We start from the raw sequence: 18,542 nt of genomic DNA, 5'->3' as shown, positions 1-18,542 counted from the left end.
ATGAGGTCTAACAAAATGCCTAGCACGACATGGGAGGGCGCTCAGCAAATCCTAGCACCTTTGGTTTGCAACTTGTGAATTTGGATGGTGAGACTCCCAATGTCGAGAACCATCTGGTGGCTAAGAGTGTGAGCTCCAGAGCCCAGCTAACTCCACTGAGTTGGTTACCCACATGAAGTCTGTTTCTTTGCATATAAAAGAGAGAGATAATACCTGGACCTTTGTCATGTGGCTGTTGGGAGGACTAAATTAGATCATGCATGGAAAGTTCTTAGTATAGTTCCAGGCAAAATAATCACTGTCCAATACTTATCCACAAGTTCTATTAAAACCCTAAAATAGTAGATGGGAAGTCAACACTGGAATTGAGGCCAGTGCTCTTTCTGCTACTCCCAGATGATAATGGACATTAACCCATGTGAGAAGGGAAAGGCTGCAGTTACAGAGGCCCAACTGCATTCCAGAGATAGGCATCCTGAGGAAGCACTTCCCAGGGAAATGAGGAGGCTCAAGGGGTTAGTACATTCCCAAGGTCACAAATAGAGTCAAACTGACACCTCCAGACCCACAACCTTGGTCTATACCAATGGTCCTCACTCTAGCATATAACAGAATCACCTGGAGTCTTGTCAAAACCCACATTCCAGGTTCTTGTCCCAGAGTGTCTTGTTCAGAAGGCTTGGGCAGGACAGAGAATCTGCATTTTAACAAGTTCCAGGTGATGTCATTGTTGCTGGTTTAGGACCCTACCTAGAGAAACATTATGACGTGCTAAGCTGCCTGCTCAGTGAGATTCACTGTGACGAGAGAACTCTCACCTGCAGGAGCTCCAAGGAGAGCTCAGGGCTGCCCTGGGATACTCTGAAAACATGTATCCCTGCTGAGCTTTTCAGGGCCTCATGGCACAACACCCACAGCCTTTTCAGATGGGAACAATTTTTGTCAGGCACAATCTATGACTTCAGAGTCAACACTCCAGTGGGTGTTTAATTATTTATTCACTTGACAGGGAACATACATTTGGTCCTACAAGACACCATGCTATAAGTTTATCTATTTGCCATTAAACAACAAAACTCACCTTGGCTCTTAGGAAGCCCTAGTATGGCCTACCAAGGACAGCTCAATCACTGCAGGGTGGTGGTGGGGAAACAGTCTCCAAAATGGGACCTGTTAGACATTCTCCAGGCACCCTCTGTCCCACAGCCTTTCAGAGCCACTACACACACACACACACACACACACACACACACACACACACATCAGGCACTATTCAAATAATGGCCATGCTGGGACAAATGGGTGATATGAACTAGAAGATGATCTCAAAACCATAGGGTACCAGACAATTTATATGCCTTACAAATATAAATTAAGAGGTCTACATGTATACAAAAATCTTGCAAAGAGGACTGAATTCCATTCTATGTCATGCCAGGTATTTGTCAGAACCTTGAAAACACAGGCGGTTTTCCATGGAGCTGGTATTAAAAATAGAAGGCATTTATACACAGGCCCTGCTCCTCTCATGTCCACCATGAAATCCTCTGGTGTCGTCAGGGCCCCTGGGCAGCCTCAGCACCCCTACAGGTAACCCATCTGCAGTCTGCATCTTCCGAGACAACAGGGGACTTGCCCCAGGACTTTTTTCCTGTGTCCCCATCTCAGCTTGGCGGCGCCTCCGAACCCAGGGGCTGCCAGAGGGTGTGACGCTACTGTCAGAGGAGTAATCCATGCACTTGCGGAAGATCTCGGGACTGGTGCTAGCATGCAGTCTACCTTCCTCAGCCAGTGGGGACTTTCTGGAGACACCTTTGCGTTGGGCCAAGGGGCTGCTCCAAGGACTTGAGCACGGGGAGGCATTGGGGCTCAGAAAGAGGTTCTGGTGGCCAGAAGGGCTGAGCTTGTTGGTGACCACATGCCGTCGGCCAGCCATAGGAGATGCGGGATTGCTCTCAGGGTCAGAGGAGCTGTTGGCAGAAGACTCATCCCCCATGTATTGAAGCTCCTCCACCCTCTTGTTCAGGGACCTGTTCAGGTGGATGCTGGCAGAGGGCTCCTCATCATGGTTCTTATCTTTGGAAGGTTTCTTTTTGGGTGGTTTCATACCGATCAGGACAGCTTTCATGTTTTCTTTCCCCTGAGATTCTGTGATCATAAATTCGTGGGCTTTGATAGCTGCTTCTACCTCCTCAAACTCCACAATAGCGCACTCTTGGGTCCCCACCTGGCTGTAACGGCTGCTGATCCTCCGGATATCAGGGGGCAGCTCTCTTCCAGGTTTGAGGATCCTCACTGATGAGATGACTCCAAAAGTCCCAAAGAGCTTGAGAAGATTTTCCATCACCTTCTCCTGCACTCTTCCATTCTTCTGGGGGGTGGCCAGAGCCCACAGCTTGGAGGATAAGTGTAGATCATAGACCAGGAGCATCTTGCTGGGAAGGTTCTCATTTGGAAACAGTGGGACGGGGGTGGTCCTCCTCACCTTCCGATGGTCCTCATTCAACTCAAGGGTCACTGAATACTTCAAGGCATGTGCTGTGGTTCTCCAGTCCCGTGTGAGATGCTTCACCTAAAAAACATACAGCAAATCTGAAATGGTACCTAATGTCCTTGTCTACATTTAAGCATACTGAATTTCCTTCCTTCTCTCCCTCATGCCTGTAATACTAATATCTAGACTCATACCTGACTGCGTGGGCACTCAAATATCTGATGAATGGAAACACTTTCTACATCTGCAGACGAGGGCAGCACAGTTCAGAGCTGTCCAACAGGACACTCCATGACAGTGGAAATATTTAATTCTGCACAAGTGTATAGGTTAAACCTGTAGGTTGGATCAAGGCTGTTGTATATATAGATCTAAGGCTCACCTCCAACTGGCAACAAGACCTCAACAGTCAGCCTCTTAGTGCCTCAACTTCCTCATCTGTAAATTGGAAATGTTAGTAGTGTCTACCCCATACAGGTGTCATGAAGATTGAATGAATAAAAATACACATTTACACATAAAGATGCACACCATTACATGTAAAATTTAGACTAGTGCCTTGCTCCCAGAGAATATTCAATAATTATGTGCTGTTTTTATTTCAAATTTTAGGTGCTATTGTTTTGATAGGACTTGGAGATTGTGACATTCAAACCCTTCTCTGAAGTCATATTTCTGCATTTGATACAGAGAAGGTTCCAAAAGATCTTCTCTATTTCTCTGCAATATCTCTGGAAAATGACATGGAGTACTTCAACTGGGACTTAAATCCAGCTTAAGCCTCTTAAAGAATGATGAAATAATCCCTCCCTCCCCCTCCCTTGATGGAAATTGTGCATATTGATGTTGCAGTATATGAAAGCTATATTTATATTGTAAAATAGTAATTTTCTAGAGGCCCACTTCCGGTGAAGGGAAAGCCAGGGAGAATGAATCATCCCAAAGAAACAGTGAAGGTGGGTGGGGTAGGTGACCTGAGCCAAGAGTGGCGAAATCAGAGTCCTCTGAGGCCAGGCCAGTGAAGCTGCTCTGCAAAGGAATCGGGAACTCCAGGTGCCCCTAAGCCTACAGCAGAAACTTCATGGAAATCAATAAAGGAAGGCTCACTTAACTGGGTGGGACAGGGAGACCATGGGACAACCTGAAAATGGACAGGCTCTGGACTGAGAGCACTGTCCACTCTACAATGTTCCTCTAGAGGAAATGGCCAGACTTAGGCTTATGGTGTAGGAATCACAAATCATCTACACACAGAATCAGTGGGCTGATCACTGTGACATGGGCCAAGGAGAAGCAGGCTTAGGTGTGAAGAAGATGATTGCTGGTCATGGTGACATTGTGGGAAAGCCAGGTAATGGCTCTATTGGGGTGAGACATGGTGGAACCTTTTCAAAAAACTGATAGGGAGGGTACCCTTCAGAGAGAAGAAGCAACTGCCTCCTAAGCCTGAAGTCTGAGTAAGGAGTACTTGGGGGAAGGCAAATGCTGCCTTACTCAGAGGGCTGAGAAGTTTGTTGAAGACCACATCCTAAGGAGGGAGAAGCAGGCTCTGGCAGAACCACGGGCCTCAGAGCCAGCAGCATGGTCCTCTAGGAAAGCTCTGTTAGAGTCTGAGCATCCTAGGCCTGTGTACTGACCTATTACTAGGAGTGTCCAGGTACCACCTTAGAAAAGGAACCAGGCAGCTTCTACCCTTGTGCAATTTCTAGAAGAACTCTATAAGATTTTCAGAAACTTTGTAATTTTCTTATGTTTACAACCTTTGTCACATGCTTCCCATTATGATTAGCAGGAAACCCTTTGAATGAATAGGGTGTTAGTTTTTATTTAAGGGGTGTTAGGGCATCTGTCTGTATTCTGAAGCTGATTTTCAACAGAGAAGAACATTCCTGAATAGATCCACAAGTGGAAGCTTAAAAAGGAAAGAAAAACAGGCTGGCTCTTGAGGTCCCTGGGGAGCACTAAAGGAATGTGCAGGGCAGTTCTACTGGAGGCTTCATTTTGGGATCCCTGGCAAACATTTTTCATGGGAGAGCTTTCTCACTGTTCTCTGGACATGCGATTCCTTTCCCCTTCTCCTGTCCCCTGAAAACTCCTGCTCATCCTCCAAGATCCTATCCCAATCTCACACCCCTGGGGAGAGTTCTCGATTCTCCAAGCAGGGTTACTTGCTCTGATCCACTAACTCCTAGCAATACTTTCTTCAGTCTTTTGTAGAATGGGTTCTGTGGTAAAATGCCACAGGTATCTCTTCTTTATTGAATGGTGAGCTTCTCAAGGGCATAAAGAATACCATATTCAACTTTTTTTAAAAAAATTTTTTTGTAGTTGTTGATAGACAGATGCTTTTATTTTATTCATTTATTTTTATGTGGTGCTGAGGATCAAACCCAGTGCCTCACACATGCTAGGCAAGAGTTCTACCACTCAGCCCCAGCCCCCAAATTCATCTTGTACCTCCTGTATACATAATATGACACTCAGCAAATAGAAAGAATGATAAAGGAATAAAGAAGAGATAGAGATAGATAGGGGGAGAGAGAGAGAGAGAGAGAGAGAGAGAGAGAGAGGGAGGGAGGGAGGGAGGGAGGGGCACACTCGTGGGTGAGGCAGAGAAGGGCTCTAAGGAGCAAAGCTCCTCCCTAGTGCTCTCTGACAAAGCGCACAGGCAACTTGGCTGGGACCCACTTGTTACACAGCCCATTATGCAACGGGCCATGTGGTTCTTTTCCGTTCTAGTAAATACACTTCCCCCAAGGGAAACAGAGTTCTTATTCCAACTGGGCTGTCAACTCCCCGAGAAGCAGGGAGTTCAGAGCCCAAATGCTGGAGTAGGCACAACAGGGACAAGCAGTCTGCTGCTCAGTTTCAGCAGTTCTCTGTGGTATAGGTGAGGACCTTGCCATCACACTGGAGTCTTGGAGAGGCTCAGCTCCCTGGTTCTGGGTGCTCACTCTCTCCCTTTTTATATTCAACTTGACAAATGAAAAGCCTAGATTTTGTGTAATTCTAGGCTCTGGATATCTGTTAAGGCCTTCAAGTGCCCCTGTCCTGGTGCAGCAACCTCCTGGGCACTCAACTATGAACAAGTCCCAGTGTTTCATAACTGGACAGCTGAGACTTGGCCCAACACCCAGGACCCTTTTCATAGTGTGCAAGTATATTGTTAATAATGACCCTAAATCCATTCTGTTCATCATTTTTCTAATGCCTCAGAGTCAATAAAAAATGGCTAGTCAACAGGGTTCTAGAGAGGCTTAAAAAAAAAAGTGATTGCCACAACCCCCAGCACCCTTAAGATCCCAGAAGTGGCTTCCGAGGATCCACCTCACCTTCTTAAAGGAGGTGAGCAGCTTGACGCTCACGTAGCCCAACTTGTTCCTCCTCACGTGCTTCAGCAGGAAGGCGTCCTTCTCCAGGTTTTCATCAGAAAAGTAGAATTCTATCTGATCCACCAGTTTCTTGATGAGCTCCTCATCTGGGGGCTTCCACTCCTGCTCCAGGTCCTCGTGCTCGTTCTCGCCCCCACTCGTAGTGGTGCTGCTGAGGCCAGAAGGAGACACTGAATTAGGGGTGGAACTGGGCCCTATAACCACCATTCCTAGGTGAAGTCCTAGCCCAGAAGCTCAGAAGTTGATCTTATTTGGAGATGGGGTCAAGGCAGAAGGAATCAGTAGAGATGAGGTCATAGTGGAGTAGAATGGACCCCTGATTCAGTATGACTGGGGTCCTTATGAAAAGGGCGGATATGGAGCCTGATGCACACAGAGAATGTCATGTGCAGGTGGAGCAGAGGTGGAGGTAATGCAGCAGAAACCAAAATCAGCACAAGCTGCTCTTGGAAGCTGGGGGAAAGCTTGGAACAGACCCTTCCCCAGCACTTTGGAGAGGAAGCACAGCTCTACTGACACCTTGGCTTCAGACTCTAGACGTCCAGAACCAGGAGACAACACATGCCTGCTGTTCTAGGCCACCCAGTTGGGGGCTCTTTGTCATGGAGGCCCTAGGAACCGGGATTAGGTTATGCCCTAACTGGGTTCCTCAGAGGCACTGAGTGGAACTAGACTCCTCATGTAGCCATAAAAGGTTGGGTTTTGTCTCCAAACACCTAAAAAAATCAAGCTTTTACCGAGTGTGGAGGATCATTATAATAACAACTCCCACTCCTGACATTCATGTGTGCTGTGCCATCGGCCAAATGCTTTTCACACAGACTACTTGTTCTTCCCTCTTCACGGTGCCCACCCTCAAACCCAGTAGCTGGGAGACAGTGCGGCAGAGTAACTTGGTCCTGTAACAAGATCCCCCCCACTGGTTATAAAGAGAAACTTGGTTTCTTAGCTCACTGGGGACATAATCTATTCCTTTGTAGCCATCTGCTTACTGTCTCTGAAGAATCCAGTTTGGATGTGACCCAAATGAGTCAAGGACACATGCTTTGGGGAATATGTACCTTTGCAATGAGAGGAGAAAGAGGCGACCAAAAGACACACTGGCAGAAGAATCATAAAAGTCAAGTCACCTAAGCCCAGGAGGACAGAGAGCATCAAGAAGGTGGTCAGCAGTGCCAGATCCTGTAGCAGGGCAAGAAGACCAAGATGGAGAAGAGGCACCTGAATGTGATAAACAAGCTCTTTGGTGATGTCCGAGGCACAGAACAGGTGGGCAGAGGAGGTGTGCCCCGGGGAGATCTGCCCAAGCCTGGCTGGACAGACCTCCTCTTCTCAATCCAGTCTGAGACAGGTTCACCTTTGGTGAGGAAAGCAGGCATGGCAGACCTGAGGAGAGCCGGGAGGCCCCAGCGTAGGCGCCAGTGGAACTGAGAGAGCACACTGCCTTCTTCCTGGCACTTCTTACTTGTGGGAGTTCAGCTTTTACACAGCACTGACTGCTGTTATTTGGGAGTAGGATGTACTGGTGTGAGGGTCACTTTTGCTGTCCAGGTGCCTCTGATAAATGAGGATTTGTAATAAGCTAAATCATTATACCAATATCCCGAGTCCACCTCAAACTCTCCACTCCCCCTCATCACCACCCCAGCCTGACCCTGCTGATCTACTCACATCCTTATCAGCTGGACTCAGAATTCTCCATGTGTTTGTAATTATTTTATCTGGCTTATTCTCCACTGATGTCCAAAATGAAAATTTGGGGTCGCTTATGTCCCCAAATCCCTTCTTTAATTTTTAAATTTTTATTTTTCAATCTTCCATGAGCCTTCTATTTGTTTTACATGTTACATTTAACATGATTTCTTATTCCATCAATCTTTGTTTTTCAATTATTCTTCACCATACACACGTGCATACTATTGGCCTAGCTTTTCCTCTACCACTCCCTCCATGTCCAACCCTCCAAATTCAATCAGATGTACCTTTATTTCATTTTGCTGTGGTTCATAATATTTCATTCTATTCTCTAATATTCCATGTTTTGTCTACAGATACTAAAAATTAAAAGTTCATCCATTTTATTTTATTATTATTATTATCATTTTATTTTTCCTTTAAGCGAAAAATAATTTACTAAAATTGTATTTCTCTTCTTAAAGTCCTATTAGTTAACTGCATCTGAACTAATCTCTTACGTACCTTTTCTCTCATGTTATCCATCTTTGCCTTTGTCTTTGATTTACATGCTAAGAGATTTCATGGTATTATCTTCTGACTTTTCCTAATGAATTTTAAAATTTCAATATTTATTTAGTCTCTAAGAACTCTTTTTGGCCTTCAGATTGTTCCCTTTTAAGAGCAGCTTGTTCTTTTTTTGTTCATGCAGTGGCTTAAATTCTCTCAGGATACTAATTGAAGCATGAATCTTTTAAACTTGTTTGTTTCTAACACCATCAACTCTGTGTCCTCCAGAGTCAGTTCTTCCATTTAACTTTCATGCCACTGGTAGCCATCATGTGATTAGTAAGCAATTCATTTTTTTCTGCATTTAAAATCTTCAATAAACTATTTTCAAAAAATTATTTTAGAACACTTTTAGATTTATAAAAGAGCTATAAAAATAGTACACATAGGTTCCCATATACCCCACATTAGGCTTGCCTATCACTAACATCTTACATTAGTATGGTACGTTTATTACCATTAATGAACTGATAATTCTACATTATTATTAGCCAAAGTCTATACTTTGTGCAGATTTTTAATTTTTTACTTATGAGATTCTATCCAGGATAATATATTACATTTAGTTGTCAGGTCTCCGTGGGCTCCCCGGGCTGTGAGTTCTCTGATTTTTCTTGTTTTTGATGATCATGCAGGCATTGCAAAGTACTGATTAGCTATTTATAGAATGTCCCTCAATTGGGATTTCTATGATGTTTTTGTCAGGATTAGATTAGGGTCACAGGATTTGGGGAGAAGGACCATAGAGGTAAAGTTCCATGCTCAGCTACATCATATTAGAGTACAAACTATCAATCAAACTTAGTAACAGTGGATAGTAACCTTGGTCATGGGTCTGATGTGCTTTATCTACAGCAAAATTACTCCTTTTCTTTCTATACTATATTCTTTGGCAGAAAAAATCACAACATACAGCCTCCACGTAAGGAAAGGGAGTCAAGCTCCACAGCTATTAATTTTGAAGAATGAACGTCCAGGTTGCCTTTTCTTGGCAGGGTGGGTGGTTTTATGCTCCTGTTGATTTTGTTTTTTCTAGGTGGCCCTCTGTATTTCATGGGTGGGGCATGCCAAGCGGCAGGCTTCTCTTTAGGGTGAATAGGCAATAACTCATTCAGTTGGGGTCCTCTACCTAAAAGAAGGTTTACTCTGCAGCTACCAGCTACCAGTTTTACCTTAACATCAGTACATTCAATTCCTTTAGAAAAGAGTCTTCTTTCTTTTCTCCTCCTTGAAAATAAATGATATGTTGCCTGCTACTTTTCATTGGCAGGCAGAGAGGCTGGGAAATGGTTCTAAAGGAAGAATTTAAATCACCTCTCAGATATTTGCATCTCTTTTTATTCTTGCATCTTTCATATATTTCCCAACCAGAGCCTTTCTAGAGTTCTGACTTCCCACCTCCCACCTCCTCTCGTGTTGTATTTTTGGGCTACAGCCGCCTCCATCATGTGCCATGTTACATATTTTAAAGGACAGCTGTTTACTTTACTGCTTTACTTTAACAACAATAATAATAGTAGTAGTAATAATAATAAAAGGTTTTCTATTACCTACTAGATGAAATCTAAAGTCCTTAGCTTCATATTCAGATCCTTTTAGAATCTGGCTGTACCTAGCTTCCACACTTTCCATCTATCTGCTTTCAGATCCTCTGCTCCAAGCAATTAGAAAGATCACAGTTCCCTGTGTCACAAATTACCCAGACTCTCTGCCTTGGTGTGTTGTTCCCATCTCTGTGAATGCCTTGTCCTCTGTGAATAGTTGTATTGTGGCTACTTGTGTGCATATCTTATTAGCACCGTGAACCCTAAGTTGAGGGTAGGATTCACATTGCCTCCTTCCATTCTACAACCATTCCAGACTCTTGCACATAGTAGGAATTTTAAAAGAATCAACAAGATAAAACAAATAGTTGTTGTAGGAGTAAATCATACCTACCAGGGTTCTTGGAGGAAGGAAGTACGGTTACTGGTAAATACGTACTTTACAGGTTTTCAAAAAGACTTCAAAAATCTTTATACCTAAGTATTGGTTTTCCTTTTTTAAAAAAATACATAAGTGGGAGTGATTATGAAATCTTCCTGTTATTACTATATGTCTGCTAGAAATGGACACAAAGAATAGAAGAGGATACATTTCAAAACAGGTAACTGGGTTCCATGGATCAGTGCTAAAATATTCATTATATTTGTAAATGATTTGGAAAAACAAAAATGATATGTAGCATAACACCTCTAAAGATCTCATGTTAAACTGGGTATGTTGATTGATTCAAATGAAAATGGTGGGATAATGAGATCCTCACTGACTTGTGACCGAGGAAAGATTTCTTGAACTTATGTCTATCCTATCACATGGTCTAAGAACAGGAAAATGATGGTTAGCAACAAGGATATTGAATACAAAGGAGAAATATCATTTATGAAAAACACTAGGGTTCAGACCCATCTGTGTGAAGTTTCTTTTGACTCACTTCTAGAATAAGATAACAAATCAGAAATGGTCCAAAAGAGCAATCAAGTTGATAACACAATATAAAAACAAGAGGGCAGATTCAAAAGGTAAAGGTTCTGGAATGGAGGTGTACTTCAGTGACGGAGCACTTGCCTAGCATGTACAAGGCTCTGGGTTCATCCTCAGCACCACCAAAAAATAAATAAATAAATAAATAAAATAAGGCTCTTCAGTGAGACAGGCTGAAAACATTTAGGTATGTTCTCAACTTCGGAAAAGGCATCACAGGAACAATCACATTAGATGCCACTAACAGAGTCCACATTCTGTTTGGATGGCCCGAAAGTTCTCCCATCAAAGAAAAGAGCAGGAAGTGATGGAGATTATGGAGATCATGACCTTCCTTTCTAACCATGTTTTCAGCCATGCTGCTCCAACCTAGTCCCTAGGTCCTGAAAAGGAGTATAACTGGTAAATGCCTCTGCAAAACTAAATAATGGTTTGTCGTAGGGAGTAGAGATGATGTCTATAAAGCTCTTAGTTTCACATTTGGCATAAATTGGCATTAATAAATGGAGACTTTTATTGTCATGACCCAGAGCAGGTAAAATGTAGCCCATGCAATGACCCTGAAACATTTCAGAGAGGAGGAAACCTAGATGATTGTGTTTGCTAAATGAAAAGCTGTTGTATTCAGTGGGTTTTATAATTCATAATAATGCTTAGTATTATAATTTTGAATCATTTTGACATATTATAAATACAGAGCAAAATAAGAAAATGATTAATGTCATTAGGAAACAAGATTATCAGTGTAAACAATAAAATAAGAAAATAGCAAAAACACTGCAGTGTTTAATTTGAATAGGAATTACCAATATAAATTTATCTTTCAAAAACAAATATTTTTTATCCTTGTTGCATTAAAAAACCATAAAAGCAATTATACCCTAGTAGAAATTAGCACTTTTATTCCAGATCTTGGTTCCTAAACACTTTCTCACTAGTATTTGAAAAACTATGCATTTCTGTAGAAATGGCTGGATTCCATGCCTGGAGTAGGAAAATAAAAATCAAGGCTGAGGGCTGAGGATGTGGCTCAAGCGTAGCGCGCTTGCCTGGCATGCGTGTGGCCCGGGTTCAATCCTCAGGACCACATACAAACAAAGATGTTGTGTCTGCCAAAAACTAAAAAATAAATATTAAAAATTCTCTCTCTCTCACCTCTCTCTTAAAAAAAAAATCAAGGCTGAAATATCTTGTATCCCAAAGCAAGGAAGTGCTCAAAAACTAATGAACATGTTGCTAAGGGATGCACTAAAAACAGTGTGAGGGGGCTCCCGGAGCTACATTATAGACACTTTGAACATCAAGAATAATGATCATAGCTCATTATTGAAAAGTAAGCAAATAAAAATCCATGCATGAGAAAGGAAGTGAGTTCAAACTTGAGGGAGACCGCTGGATTTAAGTATTTGTTGTGATTGTTACACCAACTGCTCTCTTTAAAAATTGGTAATGAAGGGAAAATTATTTTTTCCTTAACCCTTGATCAATCCGGATTATGAGGCAACTCTCTTTTTTTCATAAGAATGTTAACCAATCAAGTTACAAAGAATGGCAAAATTAGAAAATTACCAATTAGTAATTGCCAGTGAAGCAATAGACCCAGGTGAGGATCATGAATGGAAGCTAACACCATCAGGTGAAGGTGACCGGTAAAAGAATAGTCACAAAAAGACTAGGTAACTTAGAAGTGCAGGTAAGTTGCTAGAAGCATGCAACCTACCACGACCAAGTTATAAAGAAACTGAAAATTTAAACAGATCAATAACAAGTAGGGAGACTGAATCAGTAATCAAAACTCTCCCATCAAAGAAAAGAGCAGGATGTGATGACTTCACTGCTAAATTCTACCAAACAAGAACAAATACCAGTCCTTTTTAAGCAGTTCCAAAGAATTGAAGAGGAGGGAATCCTTCCAAACACATTTTACCAGGCCAGTATTACCCTTGTATTAAAGCCAGACAAGAGCACTACAAGAAAAGAAGTACAGTTACCTATGATGAACACAGATGCAAAAAACTTTGGCAAAAGAATAGCAAACTGAACTTAACAGCATATCAAAAGGATCATTTGTCAGTCTTGGTGGCAAATGCCTATAGTCTAAGCTACTCAAGAGGCTGAGGCAGGAGGATCAATTAAGCTCAGGAGTTTGAGAACAACCTGAGTAACATAGCAAGACCACTATGTCTTTTTATGAATAGATAAATAAAAGGATTGTTTACAATGATCAAGAGGGATTTATCTCTGGGATAGAGGGATGGTTCAACATACGCAAATCAATAAGTTTGATATGTGGAACTAACAAAATGGACAAATTAACAAATTATTCGTAATTACAAAGGGAAAAAAACATACCGGTATAATGGAGAAACTGCCTTACTGAAACAGTCAAATTGAGCATCACTAATGGTGGGATAACTCCTGAGGCGAAGTTTCACACATAGCCTATGAAGTATTGTTGCCAGAATGTTTCATCTGGATTGACTCCAATGCAGAGCCCTAACTTTCAGTTTATAAGAAGCACATACATGGTACAAAGGAGCAAGTGTAATGAAACTATGAGGTTGTAATCAGACCAATCCAATAAGTGAGACACTCAGTAAGACGTCTGGCCTCTTCTGTCCAAAATAATAAAGCATTAGGGGGGAAAAAGAGGTTGGAATGTTCTAGATTGAAAGATCCTAGAGCAACATAATGGCCAAATGCCTCAACCTGGATTGGCTGGGTTCTAATTTGAGGATAAAAAGTAACATCTGTAAAAGACAATTGTGGGATAACTGGGGGAATCCTTGAAATGTGGAATTTGGCTATTAGATGATCTCAGTGATTATATAAGGGAATTATTGTTAATTTTCTTAGCTAGAATAATTGTGTATTGATTTTACAGGGAATGTCATTATGAAGTGTTACAAAACAAAATATTCAGGGTATAAATCTTGTGTACAATGTACTTTCAAATGGTTCAGGGGAAACCACACACATTATATATGCATCAAAAATGTGGTAAAATAGCAGGGCAAAGTGGCACATGCCTGTAATCCCAGCGGCTTGGGAGGCTGAGGCAAGAGGATCGTGAGTTCAAAGCCAGCCTCAGCCAAAGCAAGGTGCTAAGCAACTCAGTGAGACCCTGTCTCTAAATAAAATACAAAATAGGCCTGGGGATGTGGCTCAGTGGTTGAGTGCCCCTGAGTTCAATCCCCAGTACCACCTCCCCACAAAATATGGCAAAATAATAACAACTGTTAAACTTAAATGGTGGGTAAATGAATGCTCACAATACTATTCTTTCATATTTTCCTTATTTGAAAGTTTTATGTTAAGAAAGTTAAAAGATATTTTTAAATGAGTGAGACAGGGGGAGAAGACTAATGAACATTTAGAAGTTATGAAGATTTTTTTATTGTGAATTTATCCCTTGTTTCCCTGGAATAAGCCAGATGTTAGGCTAGGGACTAGATATGAAGAGGTGTGGGACAGGTAACTGCCTTCAAGGAGTTTCTTGTCTAAGAGAAGGAAGACACATGGTTTTCAATCAGGATGAAGTGAGTTTAATGACAGAGACACACATTCATTCAGCAAGAGTTCACTGTGTGTCTACTACATGCCAGGTGCTGTGCTAAGTACTGAAGGTATAGTAAGAAAAAGGCAAGCATGATCCCTGGATTCACAGAGCTCATATCCCGTGGAGGAGACAGAACTATTGAATTATAAGTGTTAGGTCTAAAATGTATAGAACACTATAGCAACACTGAGAAGAAACAAACCCAGCTCTGGGAGGGATTTTGGGGGGAAGGCAGGGAAGTTTGACTGACAAATCAGTCAATCAGAGGATCTAGAGGTGGGAGAGCAGAGGCACGCAGACAGGAAACAGGCTCCCATGTTCAGGGAACTAGAAGCAAATGAGGTACTGCAAGAGCATGAAACAAGACAGGCCGGGAAAAAAGCCACGGGTTGAGGGGATCATGTAGGTGGGTGCAACATTTTGAACAAGCAGATTTTGGAATCTGGGCTTTCTCCTGTAGGCGCCGGGAACAGAGAACATTCACACAGGGCGGTGGCTGCTGACACACCAGACTGGGTCCAAACTGGGGACAGCATTTATCCAGTTCTTGGCTGCATCTCCTCAAGCCCTGGATGCTGCCTGCTGGGTTCTGTCAGCTCCACTACCCTCAGGAACCCCAGAGATTTTTCTGGGGTCAACTCTAAGCCGGTGGGCAGCAGGAACTGCTTCGCACTGAACACTTCATGAGCCTCAAGCCAATGGAGCTGGGAAAGAAAAAGGACAGCTCTGGAGGGAGAGTGTGAGGGGTGAGGCAAGAGGCCCACCCATGTTTGAGGACCAATTTCTCCTAGACCTCCATAGAGGATCTTTCAAAGCTCAGAAAATAAGCAGGGCTTTAATCCTGGCTAATTTAATCTCCAAGATAGGCGCAGCTTTATTTGTCCACAGGCAGGAGAAAAATAACATCAGAAAGATAAACCACTCAGAGCTATTTTACATGACTTCTGAAGTTCTGTGACGAGGTGGCTGCTTCTCAAGACTCTGAGTTGTCAGTTACTGCAGTTTCATCATTTTTATGCCCTCAGTACTAAGCACAGAGTTGCATGAATCAGGCTTTTTAGTATACAAAGTGCTGATAGATCTCCTGTGTCATATGCTGTGGTACAGTTTTCCTGTCCTAAATGGTGGGGTTGGACTTTTCTCCTCCGTTAGCTGTCTCCTCTGGTCTGCCCTGAATCTCTGGGTTCCTAAGTCCAGACCCTTTTAACTGGGGAATGGATCTGGTCCCAGTATCCTTACACCCAGTCTTCAGTATTCTCCCAGTGAAGTAAATATGCCTGCTAAGGATGATCCTGCAGAGCCTTAACAGCTGAAAGCCTGTTCAGAATCTTAGAGGAAAGAGGGTTCTTACAAATGCCTCTTGGCATTTCCTAGAATTTGCAAGTTCTGTTATTATCCTCGTCATTCCTGTGGATACTACATACTGTATCTCCTTTCAACAGCAGGACCAAACAATCACAGTTCTGAAGGACCTGGGCATTAGTGGACACAGCCAAAGGTATCTGGCTGAGGACAAAGCTCAGGACCCAGGGGCAAGGTTAGACAGGTGCCATGCCATACCAGCTCCAAGCCATCTATCAACCAGGAACCCCACCCCCACCGTCCCAGGCAGCAAGATGATGTTGCAGGCAGAGAAGTCAGGAGGGATGCCTATGTGAAACTGGGGATTCCCGGGGTGGGGGGCGGCGGGTGCAGGGGTTGCATAGATACAGCAGGGAAACCTCAAATCAGGGCAAGAGGTCTCTCCAACTATGAAATCACGGCTCCTTGAAGTCCCATCAGCAAGTGTCAGCTGCGCCCGGCTTGCTCCCACCCTAAGGCGATGATGGCAACGAAGGATCCCAAAGGACCACTCTCAAGGGGAGGTGGTCCAGCCTCAGGGGTGAAGGCTAGGCTGTTGGGAGAGCTTTGGGGAGGGGTCTTTGGGGAGACCACACGGAGGGGACGTCTCCTCCAGAACAGGGGATGGCTAGGCTGGCCCACGTAGGTCCGCCTCCTGGATCCCAGAGCATCCCCGCGTCCAGGCCCCTCTGATCCCCGCCGCCAGCTCCGGGAGCCTTGTCGGGTTAAGAAGCTGCGGAGTGGGGAACAGACGGCCGCCAAAAGCCAGTTCTGACTCAGTGGGACAACCCAGAGCCGCTTCCCCGTTGGCGGGGCTGACTCAACCCCTCTACCACTGGAGCAGCAGCGCGCAGTCGGCTACCCCGACTCGCGTTTTCGCCTCCGGGTCCCCCTCCGCAGGCCCGCGCCTACCTGTGCCCGCGGCTCGGCTCCTCCTCGCTAGCACTGCCCCAGCCGGGGCTGAGGTACCGGGCCAGGTCACCTGCGCTCCGCGTCTCCGCCCCCTCCTCCTCGTCTTCTAGCTCCTCCACGTCCTCGGCCTCCTGGATGGCGACGCGGATCTGCACAGTCGTCTCGGGTCCGGGCGGAGCCTCCTCGCCGGGCTGGGCCATGGCTGGCGGGCGAGCGGGTACTGCGACACCGCCCGGGGTCTCCGCACCGCGAGGCCCGGCCAGCCGGGCGGCGGCAACTGCGACTACCCGGCCCCGGCGGCGCGAGTGCGGCCGCGGTTCGGCCCAGGGGAGGGACCGGGGGTCGCCGCGGCCCGCCCCACGCCGCTGCCGCCGGCACCGCCCCGACCGCTAGCGGAGCGCTGGCGCAGGCGGGGCCACGGAGGGGGACTTCCTCTGCTCTCCCGCAGCGGCCTGTTGGGGAACGCTCCTTTGGCCCCTGGACCCTTCCCTCCGTCCTCCCGCAGTAGGCAGGGCCCCAGCCCAGAGAAGGTGCCACGACTCCCCTCTTCTCGCCTCTCCTTCACCCTTCACCGCTGCCTGCGTCGGGAGGGGCGCAGCGCATCTGACTTTTTAGTTCGGACTTGACTCTGGGGGCGGCAGACACAGACACCAGCTTAAGGGGGATTCTGTGTTCCCTGCGTGTCTTTCACCATGACCTGCAAAGATGACATCAAGTCTCCACCTTTAATTTCTTTGGCGTAACCACCCTATACTGCAGCATCTTATGAGGTCAGATACTTGGCTCTGTACAGTGGTTCTCAAAGTATGGGATCCTAAGAGCAGCAGCATCAGCCATCCCTGGGAACTTGTTAGAAATTCACACTCTCAGGCCCATCCAGACCTCCTGAACCAGGATCTTCAGTTCAAAACTTTGTGCATCTGAAGTCCTCTAGATGATGCTGAAGTTTCCTAAGTTGGACAACCCACGGACTGCCTTACACATTATAAGTACACAAATGTTTGTTGATTGAATAAAGGGGAATGCCAGAACATTCTAAAACCCTGACACTTTTTCACTTGTAGCTTTGAGTCCCACCTCGGCCTTACAAACTAGGGACAGGGGCATAGACATGAATGACTTGAATCTGTTTTCATGAAGCTCTTAATTTAGGACCTTAAACATTATTGATCATATCAATTTGTTACACAAAACTACTCCAAAAGAACAGACCCCCTAGACAGATACATTTGTTCTGAGATAGGGAAGCAAGGCAGGAGAAGCTCAGGAAAGGGTCTTTTGAATGCCAGTTTGAAAAAAGAACACCACACATAGGACCCTAGTGTCTGGGCTGGGTCAGGAGAGACCCAGGAGCCCAAAAGGACAGCCCTGCTCCTCTTTTTTACAGTGTTGGGAATTGAACCCAGGGTCTCATTCATGCTAGGCAAGCACTCTACAGCTGAGCTACAACTCCAGCCTGATAGGCCCTCTTTTTAAGATTTGGACAAGATCTGTCCCTTTCTTTGAACACAGAAGTCCTAGAATGAGTAGGTGAAGAAAGAGAGAGAACCTCTGGGTGCCACAGCTGTTTCTGCACCAGAATAGCTCATAGCCAGGGATCTGAGCTACTGGGAAGAGGCAAGAGGTCAAGAATATCTTTGACATGTTAGTTGTACTGGCCTCCAGGTGGACAGTGTTCTAGAACACACCTGTGATGAGGCTCTGAAGAGATTTGAGCAGGCTCCATGCCTTCCGGTCTGATAACTTCAGTTCCTGAGTTGCACCAAGCAATATCCATTATCTCACTTGAACCATCCGACATGGCAAAGACATCATGATACCCTCTGTAATGTCTTACATTAGTACCAGGTTTGCAGTTTTTAAAGAATCTGTACATACTTTACATCAGGGTTTCCAAATGTCTTATCATGAGAGGCCATTGGGGACTTTTCTAAAAATATAAATACTGGAAATACAGTTTGAGAACTGATAGTTGGTGGGTGAATCTGGTCCACAGAAATATTTTATTTAGAGTTTTGAAATAAATAAATCGAATTTATATGCTCTTCAATTCAAATATATCTGCCATATTGTTTCT

General features: G+C 44.5%; 1 protein-coding gene across 2 annotated transcripts; it reads right to left on the bottom strand.

The window, feature by feature from the left end:
* Positions 1–981: 981 nt before the first annotated feature.
* On the bottom strand, positions 982–17,015 carry LARP6 (La ribonucleoprotein 6, translational regulator). 2 transcript variants are annotated; one of them, XM_081289126.1, is made up of 3 exons: positions 16,466–17,015; positions 5,827–6,034; positions 982–2,572 (listed from the first exon to the last, which is right to left on the bottom strand). In XM_081289126.1, exons 1-3 carry the CDS (start codon positions 16,663–16,665, stop codon positions 1,505–1,507), a joined length of 1,476 nt encoding a protein of 491 aa, XP_081145252.1. In that variant the 5' UTR covers positions 16,666–17,015; the 3' UTR covers positions 982–1,504. The 2 variants fall into 2 exon arrangements, with proteins under 2 accessions (XP_081145252.1, XP_081145251.1); XM_081289125.1 differs by having other exon boundaries at positions 5,827–6,037; positions 16,466–17,013.
* Between the last annotated feature and the right edge of the window lie 1,527 nt (positions 17,016–18,542).

This window comes from Spermophilus citellus (genome assembly GCF_964194105.1).
Source record: "Spermophilus citellus genome assembly, chromosome: 4".
NCBI lineage: Eukaryota > Metazoa > Chordata > Mammalia > Rodentia > Sciuridae > Spermophilus > Spermophilus citellus.
The sequence above is the reverse complement of the archived record's forward strand: the minus strand, read 5'-3'. Positions and strand labels throughout refer to the sequence as shown.